This window comes from Arvicola amphibius, chromosome 9, assembly GCF_903992535.2.
Source record: "Arvicola amphibius chromosome 9, mArvAmp1.2, whole genome shotgun sequence".
Lineage (NCBI taxonomy): Eukaryota > Metazoa > Chordata > Mammalia > Rodentia > Cricetidae > Arvicola > Arvicola amphibius.
The window spans coordinates 112,011,630-112,025,434 of record NC_052055.2 but is presented as its reverse complement, the minus strand read 5'-3'; the positions used below and the strand labels follow the sequence as shown (position 1 = coordinate 112,025,434).

Genomic DNA, 13,805 nt, shown 5'->3' with positions numbered 1-13,805 from the left:
AAAAAAAAACACATTACATTTGCAGGTTAATGAATGGAACTAGAAAAAAAAAAAATCCTCAGCAAGGTAACCCAGAACCAAAGGAAACAAATATGGTATGCATTCATTTGTATGTGGAAGTTAGCTGTTAACTCTTCAATAAGTAGGCTGCAATCCATAACCACAGGGGTTAAGAGTACAGTAAGGGACTAGGCTGGGGTTGGATCTCCCTAGGAAGGAGAAATAGGATAGTTATGGATGGACAGGGTAGTAGTTTAGATGAGAATGGCCTTTCATAGGGTCATAGATTTGTATGCTTGGTTACCAGGGAATGGTTCTAAATAAAAAGATTCAGAGGTGTGACCTTGTTAGAGTAGGTGCAGTCATGTAGGAGGAAGTGTGTCATTGCAGGTGGGCTCTGAGGTTTCAATGGCCCAAGCTAGGTCCTGTGGCTCCCTCTTCCTGCTGCCTTCAGATCTGAGGTAGAACTCCCAGTTACCATGTCTGGCTGCCTGCTGCCAAGCTCCCCACCCTGATGATCATGGACCAAACCTCTGAAGACTGTCAGCAAGCCCCAGCTAAATGCTTTCCTTCATAAGAGTTGCCATGATCGTGGTGTCTCTTCACACAACAGAACACTGACTAAGATGGGGGTGAATGGAGCAGAAGGATCAAATGAGGAGGAGGTGGGTGGAGGGGGGGTGACATGGGGAATCTGGGGACAGCTAAAAGTAAGGGCCATCTGAAGGGTCATATGGAAACCTAATACAGCAGAAGCTTCCTAAAATATGTCCACATTATGAAGGTGATGTAAATGGAATCACCAAATGGGGAGACAAAGCCGCAGATGGACATCCTGTTGAAGGAATGGACCGCACCTCACTGAGTTGTTGAGTAAAGGTACTGTAATGGTAAAATAAAACAGTGCTGTTTCCCGAGGGGTGAAACGCTGCAGGTCCCTGAGTGGCAGCAGAGAGCAGCAGGCACGAAACCCAGCTGGTCCCAGGCAGGGAGCCCCGAGTGGCCTGTGGGCCATGAGGACCAATGGGTTGTAGGCAGGGAGCCTAAACAGGGAGCCGCATGGGGGGTGAGAGACTGAGATGGAGTGACCAGTCCCACGAGGATTCACAGCCATGGCGGGTGAGAGACAGATGGATAGGGATGCCATGCAGAGTGAGGTTGGATATTTATTTAGTGGGTTATGGGGGAGAAAGGGAAAAGTGGGGAAGGGGAGAAGGAAGAAGAGCAGAGAGAGACAGAGAGAGAGGAGGGGGGAGAGGAGAAGAGCCACAGCGGCAGCTACCTCTTTGGGAGAGAGACAGAAAGGGAGGGCTCAGTCAGGAAGTTGAAGATCAGCTTACCTGGGTGGACAGATGGGGGAGGGAGTGGGAATGGCTTGTCTTTTAAAGGGACAGGACAGACCATTACAGGGACCCCCATGGGAAACCCCCAAGCAACCCAAGCAGTTGCCGAGGCTCTTGGTTGCTACCCACAAACTGATGGTAAGGCCCTATTGTTGAAGAACCTACACAACTCATTGAACATGGAGAAGTCAAGCTGGTCCCTCCCTAGAGCCTTCACCCCTAATGACTAGTGCTCATAGTACAGGAAGGTACTCGGCACACTACCAAAGGAGACACACACTGAAAAGAAGCAGAATAAAGGCTTCTTGCTGGGTGGTTGTCTAAGGGATCATATCACAGAAGTAGGAAGCAAGTGAGCCAGCAAGCTCACTAGTTCGACACTAACGAAGGTGTAAAGGAAGGGGCGCTCACAACTCACACTTGGGTATATTAGGGTTCAGGGATGATGGTGAACCTACTTTTGTCTATTTAGGTTTTTTTTTTAAGTTTATGAGTTGAATCGTTATTCCACAGGAGAATTCCGTGTGATCAGAAGCATCTTGCTGACTGCAAAAGCAAAGCATTCATTTCCAGGGCTCACCTTCCTTTAACGTCTCTTTTGTTAAGCTTCTTCCATAGTGCTGGTTCTGTGTCTCGTAGCTGTCAGAATGAACATGATAAACCTGTCAAAATAAAAGAGCAGTGAACATTCAAACACTAATAGGGGTTCCCTTGGCCATGTGGGGTGAATTCACGGCTAGATACAAAATCCTTCATTTGGATGTGAAGAGAACCATATCGTCACATGAACAGGCCTAAAAGAGCACCCAGCATTCAGGAGCCCCACTTCTGAAAAGCTGCTAAGAGTAATATAGATTTTTCAATATGATAGAATTATCTATTTCATTTCATCAAAATTAATCACACATTTACAGGGCCAAGATGAGAGCATTTCCTAATATTGCAAGTTTAGCTGAGTTCAGCAACACAGGCCTCAACACTCAGGTAGAAGCAGGTCAGGAGTTCAAGGTCATCCTCCAAAGCACGTTTGAAGCAAAGGACTACATGAAACTCGGCCACAGAAAAAGAAGGTAAAGTGGAGAGGAGCTGGAATACAACACAGTGATCCTTTCCCGGCTTGCGGACTGCCCTGGGTTCACTCTCCAGCATCGGTATGAGCAGGTATGGTTGCACACAAGCAGGTGTGGTTGCACACGCCTGTGATACCAGCACTTGGTATTAGGTAGAGGCAAGAGGATGAGAAGTTCAAGGTGAGCTCACCCACACAGCAAAGATGCCAGGCTGAACTATAAGAGATGCTGTCTTCAAAAAACAAAAACAAGCCGGGCGGTGGTGGCACACGCCTTTAATCCCAGCACTTGGGAGGCAGAGGCAGGCAGATCTCTGTGAGTTCGAGACCAGCCTGGTCTACAAGAGCTAGCTCCAGGATAGGCTCTAAAGCTGCAGAGAAAACCTGTCTCGAAAAACCAAAAAAAAAAAAAAAAAAAAAAAAAAAAAAAAAAAAAAAAAAAGCTTCCAAAAAATGTTTTTGATATGATGTCTTTTATTATTTACATCTAAAATTATTCTAGAGTCAAGCGGATGGCAGTGGTGCACGCCTTTAGTTTCAGCACTCGGGAGGCAGAGGCAGTTGAATCTCCGAGTTCCAAGCCAGCCTGGTCTACAGAGCAAGTTCCGGACACTCAGGGCTACACAGAGAAACCCTGTCTTGAAAAAACATATAAATAAATAAATAAAAATAAAATGAAAAAAAGATTAAAATTATTCAAGTCATTAACAAATGCAAACAGCCGAGAAAAAGAAATGAGCTAAAGGCATGTTTCAGCCTTGAGAGCTTGTCCAGAAGCCCAGGGTGTGGTGGTGGAATCTTTAATTCCAAGCACTCAGGAGGCAAAGGCACGAAGATCTCTGTGAGTTCTAGGCCAGCCTGGTCTACAGAGGAAAACCTTGTCGCGGGGTGGGGGGGGGGGGGGTGGGGAGGGAATGTATCGATGAAAATAATTTTACGTTGGGGGTCACCACCACATGCGGAACTGTTTACAGGCTCGCAGCTCTAGGAAGGCTGGGAACCAGTGGCCTAAGACATTACCAATGGCCGGCTGGGGGCAAGTTCCAGAAGAGCCAGGGCCACACAGTATGCCTGTTTGTTTGGTTTTTTTTTTTTTCCTAAAAAAAAAACAAAAAACAACAACAAAGTATAAAATAGTTATTTTCTTATAGGGAAGCTATAATTGAATATGTAGCTTTTAATATTTATTGTGTACTTAAATTTAAAACAACTTCTTTTTTCTTTTTCCTTTTTTTTTTTTTTTTTTGGCTTTTCGAGACAGGGTCTCTCTGGAACAGTCCTGGTCGTCCTGGAACTCACTGAACTCACAGGCTGGCCTTGAACTCACAGAGATACGCCTGCCTCAGCCTCCCAAGTGTTAAGATTAAAGGCATGGGCCACCAGCCCAGCCCAACTTAAAACGTCTTTAAGACAAAATTACTGGTGTCTCCATCTTAGGGTCTGGTCATTATGTGTTAATTACCTACTAGGCGTCAGGACCAGTGTGACTGACCAGACCAGTGAGCAAGACATAAAACCTCTGCCCTCATAGCTCACAGGTCACGGATGACCGAAAAGCACAGGATGCTCGTTCTTATCTACTCACACTGAGATAAGAACTGCAGTCCCTGGCGTGGTGTGTGAGGGAAGCACGCACAGCTCATGAAAACCACTCTACCCTCATGCCGAGCACCAGGAACCCGATCTCCTCCATCAGAGGGTACTTGCTGACCTGCTGCTGGATTTTCTCTGAGGAGGCAAAGGGGTCATAGATCTTCCGCCCTATCTTCACATCCATTATACAGGGCTTGTTGAACTTATGAGTCACGTCTTCCAGTTTAGGTATACATCTGTTATTAGAGAAAAACCTTCATTAGTGACAGGCAATCATATCACTCAAATAAACCTCCAGAGAAAAACAAAGAACAAATGCTGGAGGGGAAAAGACTTCCGGTAAATCTAGAGTCAGCAGAGTCCTTAACAAGCATAGACATCAGAGAAATTCCTCCTTGTGTGATGGCAGACGTCACTGGAGCAAAGAAAATGTGTAGCCTTACGAAGCTATGGAAATACTATTCCCTATGAACACACTGCCATCTGGGCTCAGAATGAGATCTCCTAGTATTTTAAGAATTTTGTCGCTTTCCTTCGTTTGACATTGGTAAACTGGGGACTGAATCCAAATGACACCAATGTTCCCCTTGCTTCTTCCAAACGCACGGCTTGCTCTGTCCCCAACCTAGAGCCCCGCACACATTCGCTCACAGAAAACTTGCCGCCACATCACAAGAGCCTCTTCTTGCATTTTACCTTGACAGCAAGGACTCAGGTGCAAAGAGAAAGAGAAAGAAAGAAAGAATTCTGTCTCTTCCTAAGGAAAACAACCCTGTCAAAATTCTCAATGAGATCACGATTCATGCTTTAGTTGTCAGGGCTGAGGAGTGGGTTGGTGTGTACGAGCACCAGGAAGACCCACGCAAAGCTGGACAAAGAGTCTACGATCCAAGCCCTCCTACAGAGAGATGGGAGGCAGAGGTAACATCCTCAGGAATTTGCAGGCTGGCCATCTGGCGCATGTAGCAGCCAATAAGGAATCCCATCCTAAACAAGGTAGAAGCTGAGAGTCAACACCCAAGGTTGTCTTCTGACTGCTACATGTATGTGATGGCTCAGATATGTGCATGCATGCAAAATGTATGCGTGTGCACACATAGTAAAGTTGGAAAAAGTATACATTTCCTCTAAACCAAGCAAAAAGTACCAGAGTAAGAGAAACCGTGTGCACTAACGCATGTCCCTCTTTCCTGTCCCACTCAGACTGGCACAGTTTGGAAAGTCCAATAAAGATGTTTGCATGGAACCAAATAAGAATAACTCAAGGCCCTCGGACCTAACAGGGCTAAACCTTCTGCAAAAGGATGAGGGGTAAAGAGGTAAACATTATCCCTTGATCAAGCAGGGTGGGCAGATTTGCACGGTAAACGGGACAGCAGTCTGGAAAAGCACTACAGGCAGCCTAGGAGCCCGAACCTGAAACAAACTGCCCAGGTACCTTGACAACAGGCCTGGACACAGCACCAGTGCAGGCCTAAATAGTAAAGGACAAGTGGACAAAGCTCAGCTGGACACAGCCAAGCTTCTGAGCCTGAAAAGACAACCACGGGATGAAGAGTCTGGGAAAGGATAGCTTTGCCCTCACTACAGTGTTGACGAGCATCAACAGTAAAGGCGAAGGACCTTAACACGGAGATACCCAGAATCGCAGCGATATCACCCTTAACTTGGAGATGATGTCATACTGAGTCATACTGAAGTCAGGCTGGGTATGAGTGTATCCTGTCAGCAGGGAGGCACGCACACATCTCAGTGGAAGGCTGATTTCTATGTGTCAAATGCGTGTCTCTTGAGAATTTAGACAATGACCTGCAAACCCAACATAGAAATCCCACTTTGTTCTTTCTTCTCCTCCCATATAGTAAGGCCTACAAAACATGGGTGTCGCCTTTCCCATTCATTCCCATGGCACTGGACACTATGGAACCAGCCCGCCTTACACTATAACAGATTCGGTCATGTCTCAATAAGGTAGGGCCCAAACGCCATGGTTCTACTTTGCGTTTAGCTAAAATAGCCAAGTGCATGTTTCTTTAACGTACCTGGGTTCTCGTGTGTCTCTGCTTGGGACTAACTACATCACTGCTAGACAAACTGGCATTCAACATGAAAATGAGGTGAAGGCCTTCTGAGGATGACTAGGTGTTTACTTTCTGTTCCCTGGCTCTGCTTTACACACACACACACACACACACACACACACACACACACACACACACACACGGAAATCAGAATGATATCTCCCTCCCTTTTTTCTTTTCTGGTGTTTTGAGACAGGGTCTTCCCTAGGCTGGCCTTGAACTCACAGCACTCCCCACTTCAGCCTTCCCAGGGCTGAGACTAGAGGAGTGAAATACTGCACAGCTAAGACTCTCATTTGTATCTTTTCTTAAAGTTGTAAAAACCAAACATCAAAGCTTGCTTTAGGCATGCAGAGGTCTAGGCCTCTGGGGATGGGGATGCGTGCCTGTCATCTCAGCACTGAAGGCTGAGGCAGGGACACTGTAGACTAAAGACAGCCTGGGCATCGTTGTTATCCGTACATAGTGAGAGCTTGTCCCGAGACACACAGAAAGACAGGAACACAAGTGTTCTTCGCACATGGCTTAACACAGCTTTTGACAGAGAGAAGTAAGAGAGCGGGCCATAACCTGAGTGCCAGACTGCGAGACTGACAGCTGTCTTGTCTATCAACCTGAAGACTGCTTCACTTTGAAAAATGTCACTAGCAAACCCTTTCAGAAAGTAGAATAAAGCGCAAGTCAAAGTAGGTCAGTCTTGAACTCAGTCTGGAAGGATCAAAGGCATGGTCTACAGGACTGTCTTCTGAGGCAACAGCACACCCGTAACAAAAGATGTCTCCTCATGGAGGCCCCTGTGGGTCCAGGGTGGAGCAGTGTTTTCCCCCACGGAACCATTAATGAACTGTGGACTGAATGGAAGAGATCCTGACATATAGGAGGTACGGATGTGGGGCTGGCCTCCAGTTGGTACAGCTGAGTGTGTCACCAATGTTACTGTGTGGCATGGTGCACTACAACTCCAGTGCAGCCTGCAGACCTCAGAAGAGCTCCTGTCACGATCTGGAACCCAGGCCCCAACCACAGTCACCGCACTGGGACAACATCTGAGGCGAGCTTGGAGCTAGGATTCAGAGGGTGACCTGCTTGTGACAATTCTGCGGATCTTTGGTATCATGCAACAACATGGCATTCCCTTTGTGAGAAGTGAGTGATTCCTTTGGTGGGGACAAAGGCAGAGAGGGGAAGGGCCTGGAGCATGTGCAGAAATGAATGGCAGCTCCACCACGTCAAGTGTTAGTTGGTCTGTGTCGTCTAGCATTACCCATGGCATATACAGAGTCACAGGCCCACCATGAAATAGAGGCATAATGAATAGGAAGGCTGAGGATGTGTGAGGACAGTCCAAGAAGTGCCTCACACGATAAGGCCCTGCCCTGAGGCACACGGGCAGCAGCATTTAAGCCTTGCCCTCCAGAGCTGCTCCTGAGGCATGGAAGTAACATCCTATCTGCAACAGGGCCTGGTACTCACTGAGCACTGGGCTGCAAGGACACACTAAGGATTAAATATGAGCATGACTGACGGGTATTAAAACCCATGCTAGGTCACCAGGCGTGCGAGCTAAACCGCAGCCTCCAGAATAAATACAAATGCAGGCTAATTCCCTGGAGCAAACTCTTCCCCTGCCCAGGAAGAAAAATACAACGTAATAACCACAAAATAAAAAGGCATAATCACAACTCAAGCAGCCACTTGATAACAGATACCCTCCACCCTGAAGCTAATCTTAAACCTTGGCCCACAGTTAAACATTAACGAGAACATCTATTTATTACATATTGATTTTTATCTCGAGCTGAAAAGAGCTAAGACGGCAAAATGCAATCGATGCAGGCTCAAGCGGGCTCTTGCAAGTGCTCGCCCATCGTGATGTATTTTCCAGTCTCCAGTCTCCCCACTTCACACCACAACACACACACACACACACACACACACACACCCACACACCACACACACACCTGCTCACACTGCTGCCAACCCCACCGGTGCCTCCCTCCTTTGCTCCCACTAAAGAAAGCCTTAGGGATTAGTTTAGGTTGCAGACTAGAAGAAAAGAATTGCACCAGACGCGACAACCACTTCCTGATGCTGCATTTCTTTCCTAATGCGCTTCATCCACAGCAAAGAGACGGTGGGCAAACAGAAAATGGCTTGGGCATGGTGGCGCACGCCTTTAATCCCAGCACTCTGGAGGAGAGGCAGGTGGATCTCTGTGAGTTCCAGGCTACCTTGTCTACATAGTGAATTCCAGGACAGCCAGAGCTATGTCGAAATGCCCCTATCTCCAAAAGAAAAAAGAAAAAAGAATAATGCAACACTGATGTGAGTGCACACAAACACCACGCATGCACATACACACACGACGTATGATGCATGTTTATGTTTCTCTATGTCATGAGCATCATGTCCTCCAAAGACTCTTCTCAGAAAATATTCTTCTTAAAAATTTTTTTTATTTTGTGTATGACTGTTTTTATCTGCAAGTAGCATAAGCACCAGGTGTGTACGATACCTGCAAAGTCAGGAGAGGTCTCGCGTTCCCTGGAGTTACAGTTAGAAGCCCACCTTGAGGGTGCTGGGAACTGAACCCAAGATAGCCATGGCTCTTAACCACCTCTGAGCCATCACTCCAGACCCGACCGAGAAACTTGTTCAGCTGAGTATCTCATTACCCAGACCTCTACCCACACTGTCCTCACACTAACTGCTCATGGACAAGCTGCAGTGTCAGCACAGCTCACGGGACCTGGATAAGCCAGCTTCCTTCTCTGGTCTCATGAGTGGCATTCCTGAGAAGTGCCACTTACGGCAGAGGGGAAAGGAAAGATGCTAAAACAGAAAGTAATGTTCACAAGCACAGGTGACAGGTAACGGAAAACAGAGAATGAGGAGCCGTGGTTGTGGCGGCATATGCCTTTAATCTCAGCATCCAGGCAGCACCGGCAAGACGACAAGGACAACATAATGAGAGCTAGTTTCAAGAAATTAAAAACAAACAAACAAGGACCTAGGGCAGTGACTACCGTCTGTGAGTGATTACTCAGAAAGTTTTTCTCAATCATAAACATCTGCATATATTTGGGACTAAGGCCTTTAAAACCAGAGAGCAGACAGACAGACAAAAAAACGGGGAGCGAATGAATCTAACATTGCTAATCCAAACATCTGAAATCCAATATGAGCCACAATCATTACAGATATAGTGGCACAAAAGGAAACTCCCACAATGGCAGCACAGGTTAGAATTACAGTCTAAACCAGGCCAGCACACCACAAATGCCATAAAACTGCCTTCAAGCCAGGTGGTGGTGGCGCACGCCTTTAATCCCAGCACTCGGGAGGAAGAGGTCAGGTGGATCTCTGTGAGTTCGGGGACAAGCCTGGTCTATAAGAGCTAGTTCCAGGACTGCCAAGACTGTCACACAGAGAAATCCTGTCTCAAAAAAAAAAAAAAAAAAATTTAAAAAAAAAAAGTCTTCAGTTTTCACAAAATTGAGTCCCCAGTCTGGAGATGGGTCCTGTCCTACTCAGACACATCTGTCTAAACAAATACTCCCAGGCTGGAAACACTGCTAGGCCTGAGCACTTCAGGTAAGCCAGCAGTCACCCTGAACACCACAGAGCCCTCAACTCGTTTGCTTGCTCTATGATAATGAAGGACAGGCAGTCCTTAAATACCCCATGTTTATTCAGGGCTGGCCAGTCTAGGGTAGCCCTAGACTGATCACGGCTCAGTTAGGAGGAGTTTCCCAGACAGAGGAGCCCAAGACACCCCAGGAGTGACATCTGAACACACTAAGTTAAGGCTCAAACTGTTACAATATGGTCGTCCAAGACCGGCACCAGCAAAGCCTGAAGCTCTGAGAACTGAACACATCACCAGCCTCCAGGTGAGACAGATGCGCAAGGTCCTTGTTCTCTCCACTGTGGAACTTCCCCGGGTTTTCCAAGGACTGAAAGTCAAAACCTGCAGGTTGGGTGTAAGGCAGGAGACAGAAGCTAAGCCGGCGAGGCATTTCTTTCTGTGTGGGTTCGTAATGTTTTATTCTTTAGATAAGAAACGGAAATTTGCAATATAGTACAGTACTAAGATGGCCTCATGGGATTGTAAACAGATTAATATCGGTTAATGTGGAACCACGTTCTTCCAAGAAACGGTGCTAAAAAGATGAAGTGCCTGCGAGTTTTGTTTAGCGACGGCAGGCAAGAGAAGCACACTCGCTCCATGTCCTACAGCCTTTACAAACAGACCCATCGTAAGGCCAAGCTTGGAGCTAAAGCACGAAATGTACTTAAATTGCATTACCGTTTGGTGCGGTGGGAGGAGACCAGACGCCATAGTATTTGGCAGGGTGTTTCCGCAGCTCCAGGAGAACAGCATCGGGCACAGTCAGCGGCGTAACCTGAACAGAGGGGCAGTGCTGGTCAGGTTCCGTGACCCCTCAGGAGGAACAAGTATAACAGACTCGTAATCACCACCCGGCACGGGTTTCTATAATTACCACTACTTACAGCACGCCGACCTGGTGATCCGCAAAAGTCTCCTGGTATGGCCCACCTGACAACATCCTTCAACTCTTTGCCACTCTGTGAGTTGTATATAAATGAACCGAAATACACAATAGTTCTCTGAACACGAAGAAGTAAATTCTGTCTGTGTAGGGTGAGAGGGGGCAACTCGGCTAACTTTTGTTGGGCCATTTTTATTTGTATTTTTACAAATAATTACTTTTATATATTTCGTTTCATTTAGTGTATGTGTAGGGGACAACCTAAGGACATCAATGCTTTCCTTCCAATGTGTAGATCCCAATCAAATCCGGTCATCAGACCTAGAGACAAGCTCCCTTACAGGCTGAGCCATCTTGCCAGGCTCCTTGAATCATTTGTAACACTTGTCTGGCTTTCTCACTAAATTAAATATTTTGCATATTATCTATTTTATATCTATGAGACAAGTTGTTATTCATTTCAGACTTTGAGAGCCAGCTTTAACATACATCTAAACGGCCATGATTTTATGTGTGAGCACAGCACACAGGTTAAAATGAAACTACAACCGACTTTTAGGACACATATAGATAGATTTCATTGACCAGGAGCTGAACAATTCATAGCTAAGAGGAAAGGGAAAGAAAATCGATTCTTGTCTTTCTACCAGAAACCTACCGAGAAATGCCTACTAAATGAGCAAAACATGTTTCATCCGCGCAGAGCGTGGGCACGCCCCTCACAGACGACAGTCACACAGCCTCGCTAACACCGAAGACTGGAGCACAGAGCTCTAATGCCAGTCTTCAAGCCCAGGATCTTGTCGTGGCCCGCTCAGGAGGCACGGAAACAAATCTGCACTGCTGAGGAATCGATCCCTTACGGGGTGAGCCGTGACCCAACCCCAGTGCCCTCAGATGTGGACACATCTGGAGACGGCAGGGTTCGTCATGCTGAGGGTGTTTTCCAGGGAAGCATGCTAGGACACAAAACCCACAGAGGCAGGCTGAGGAGACAGCCCATGGGCAGAAAGGGGAGAGGCCTTTGAGAGAAATGCCTGACCAGGATGCCGAGTGGAAAAACTTCGCTTCTCTATTTCAAGCCAAACAATAACTTGTGTTATTTGTTGCGGCTGCCTGGCCAGTGAGCACACCACCTAACAGCCCACGCCTTGTGTTGGGTGTGCGCAACATGGAAGGGTGCTTTCATAGGGTCAGAGAGACAACACGGGACAGAACAGTGATTAACAACGAGGGAAAAGGAGCTCCCAGTGGGGTGGAGGGAGGCACCTTCTGCTCTCTTAATCAGACGAGGAGAATCATACAAGCCCAAACACCACCAATTATAGTTGGGTGTGGGGGTGCACACCTGTATCGCGGTACGTGGGAAACTGAAAAAGAGTGCAGCAAGTCGGAAGCCGCCCTGGGCTTCCTAGTAAACTACTAGGCTATGCATGAGAACCCCTTCCCAAAATAGCAACCAGAATAAGCACAGATATAAGCTGGGTCTCATTGAGTTCATGACTTTGTGTTTGAAAGAACACTACCAAGACAGTGGACAAGCTACAGAACGGCAAGGACACCTATCAGTGGGCGTTTGGCAGGGGCTTGTATCCACACGTACTACTGTACGGATGGAATTGAACTTTTCACACACACACTTCAACTGCAAAATGGGGGAAACATCTGAGCAATCGTCGCCCAAGGAAGACACACAGAAGCCAGCAAGCACATGGAGGAAAAGTGGATCTGCGGCTGATGGGCAGGGAACGGGGAGCCACGTGGTTAAATGTTTTGAAGTTAAGAAATAATGGTGGTCACGACCACTGTGAACACACTAAAAGTATTCCTGCGTCATATGATGAATTAGTTATCAGGAATGAGCAGAGAAACACTGAAGACTCGAATATGCAGGGCACGGTGGCTCACAGCGCTGGAAAGGCTAGAGCACAGGCACCGTGAGTCCTCTACCAGCCTGGATACACTGAAACCCTGCCTGACAAGGCAAAGCAAAACAAGTCTCTAAGAAGCTGCAATAAAAGCACCAACTTAGCATTTCTGAGAGCGACAAACTCTCTGTTACGTGTTTTTTCAGATCATGGTCACGACCGACCAGTTTGATTGAAATCAACTCAGTGACTCAGAATAATAATCTTTAGGATGTGAAATTGAAACAAAAACAGAAAATACCAGGCTGCAGCAGAAACCCTGGGAGATAAACACGTTTCCACAAAGCACGAAGCTTGTCTGTTACGCGGGGACCCGGGGCATGCTGTCAAACACGTTTCTCACTCTGAGTCACCGCGCAACACGAAAGAGCATGTAAGACAACAAGCACTTCCACCACTTACCATGGTATAAAATTCCAGCTCTCGGGGGCCCCGCGGCGGTGGCTGTAGCTGTTTCAGAACGGTACCGTCTGGGGGTTGGAGTATGCTGCACAACAGAAATCAGGCGACGGTCAATGCTTTGCTTATGTGGCCCTCCTTCATAGGGAACACAGGCTTTCATAAATGGGAAAGTTTCCTGTTACTTGTTGGCAGAAGTTTCAACATTCAACCAACATTTTCAATACTTGTGTTACAAGAGAGACCCGCGCACATTTAAGCTTTATTATCTTCCATTCTTCTCCCTTAGTGAGAGTCTCTCATGACCCCCTGGATTTTCTAGAAACTCTCAGTAATAGATTTTCTATGATATGTTATGATTAAATAAAAGAAAACAAAAGCAGTAACACAAATCCAGCCCATTTTTATAAACAAGAAAAAATGTGTGTTTACAGTAGCCATATACGAATTTCATATTTGGCAATGTTTTATAATCCCCTCATCTTCCCAGCTCAGACGTACTGTGCACAGCTGTGCAAAGTCCCAGCCTGAAGCAGTCAGAGATGCCTTTTTATAATCTGTCCGTGCAACACCAGAGTCTCTTTCCAAGTCACCTTAGGCACACCAGCACTCATTACATATTGAAATCTTCACTCTTCATCTGCTGGGATGTCACAGAACCATGACAATTGGGACAAAGTCTACTTAGAGTTTTACAAGACACTCCACTTGTATCTATACCTCTTTTTGTCAAGTGACATTAACTTTTTCATTATTGTTGTCCCCCCCAACTCTCTTGGTTTTTTCAGACATGGTTTCTTTGTCTCTGTGTAATAACAGCTTTGGCTGTCCTGGAACTCACTCTGTGGAGCAGGGTGGCCTTGAACTCACAAAGACCC

At 46.6% G+C, this 13,805-nt stretch overlaps 1 protein-coding gene across 2 annotated transcripts in view; it reads right to left on the bottom strand.

Moving 5' to 3' along the window:
* The window catches only part of Ipmk (inositol polyphosphate multikinase), a 33,582-nt gene that overhangs the window by 2,644 nt on the left and 17,133 nt on the right, over window positions 1-13,805 (bottom strand). The window contains exons 2-6 of one of the 2 annotated variants that reach the window (XM_038343674.1): window positions 12,931-13,016; window positions 10,396-10,492; window positions 9,149-9,157; window positions 4,070-4,233; window positions 1,924-2,005 (exon numbers count right to left, since the gene is read on the bottom strand). In XM_038343674.1, coding sequence (XP_038199602.1) covers window positions 1,924-2,005; window positions 4,070-4,233; window positions 9,149-9,157; window positions 10,396-10,492; window positions 12,931-13,016 — 438 coding nt within the window. Of the gene's footprint in view, window positions 1-1,923; window positions 2,006-4,069; window positions 4,242-9,148; window positions 9,158-10,395; window positions 10,493-12,928; window positions 13,017-13,805 lie in introns of both variants that reach the window. The other variant, XM_038343673.1, reaches the window with a different exon arrangement.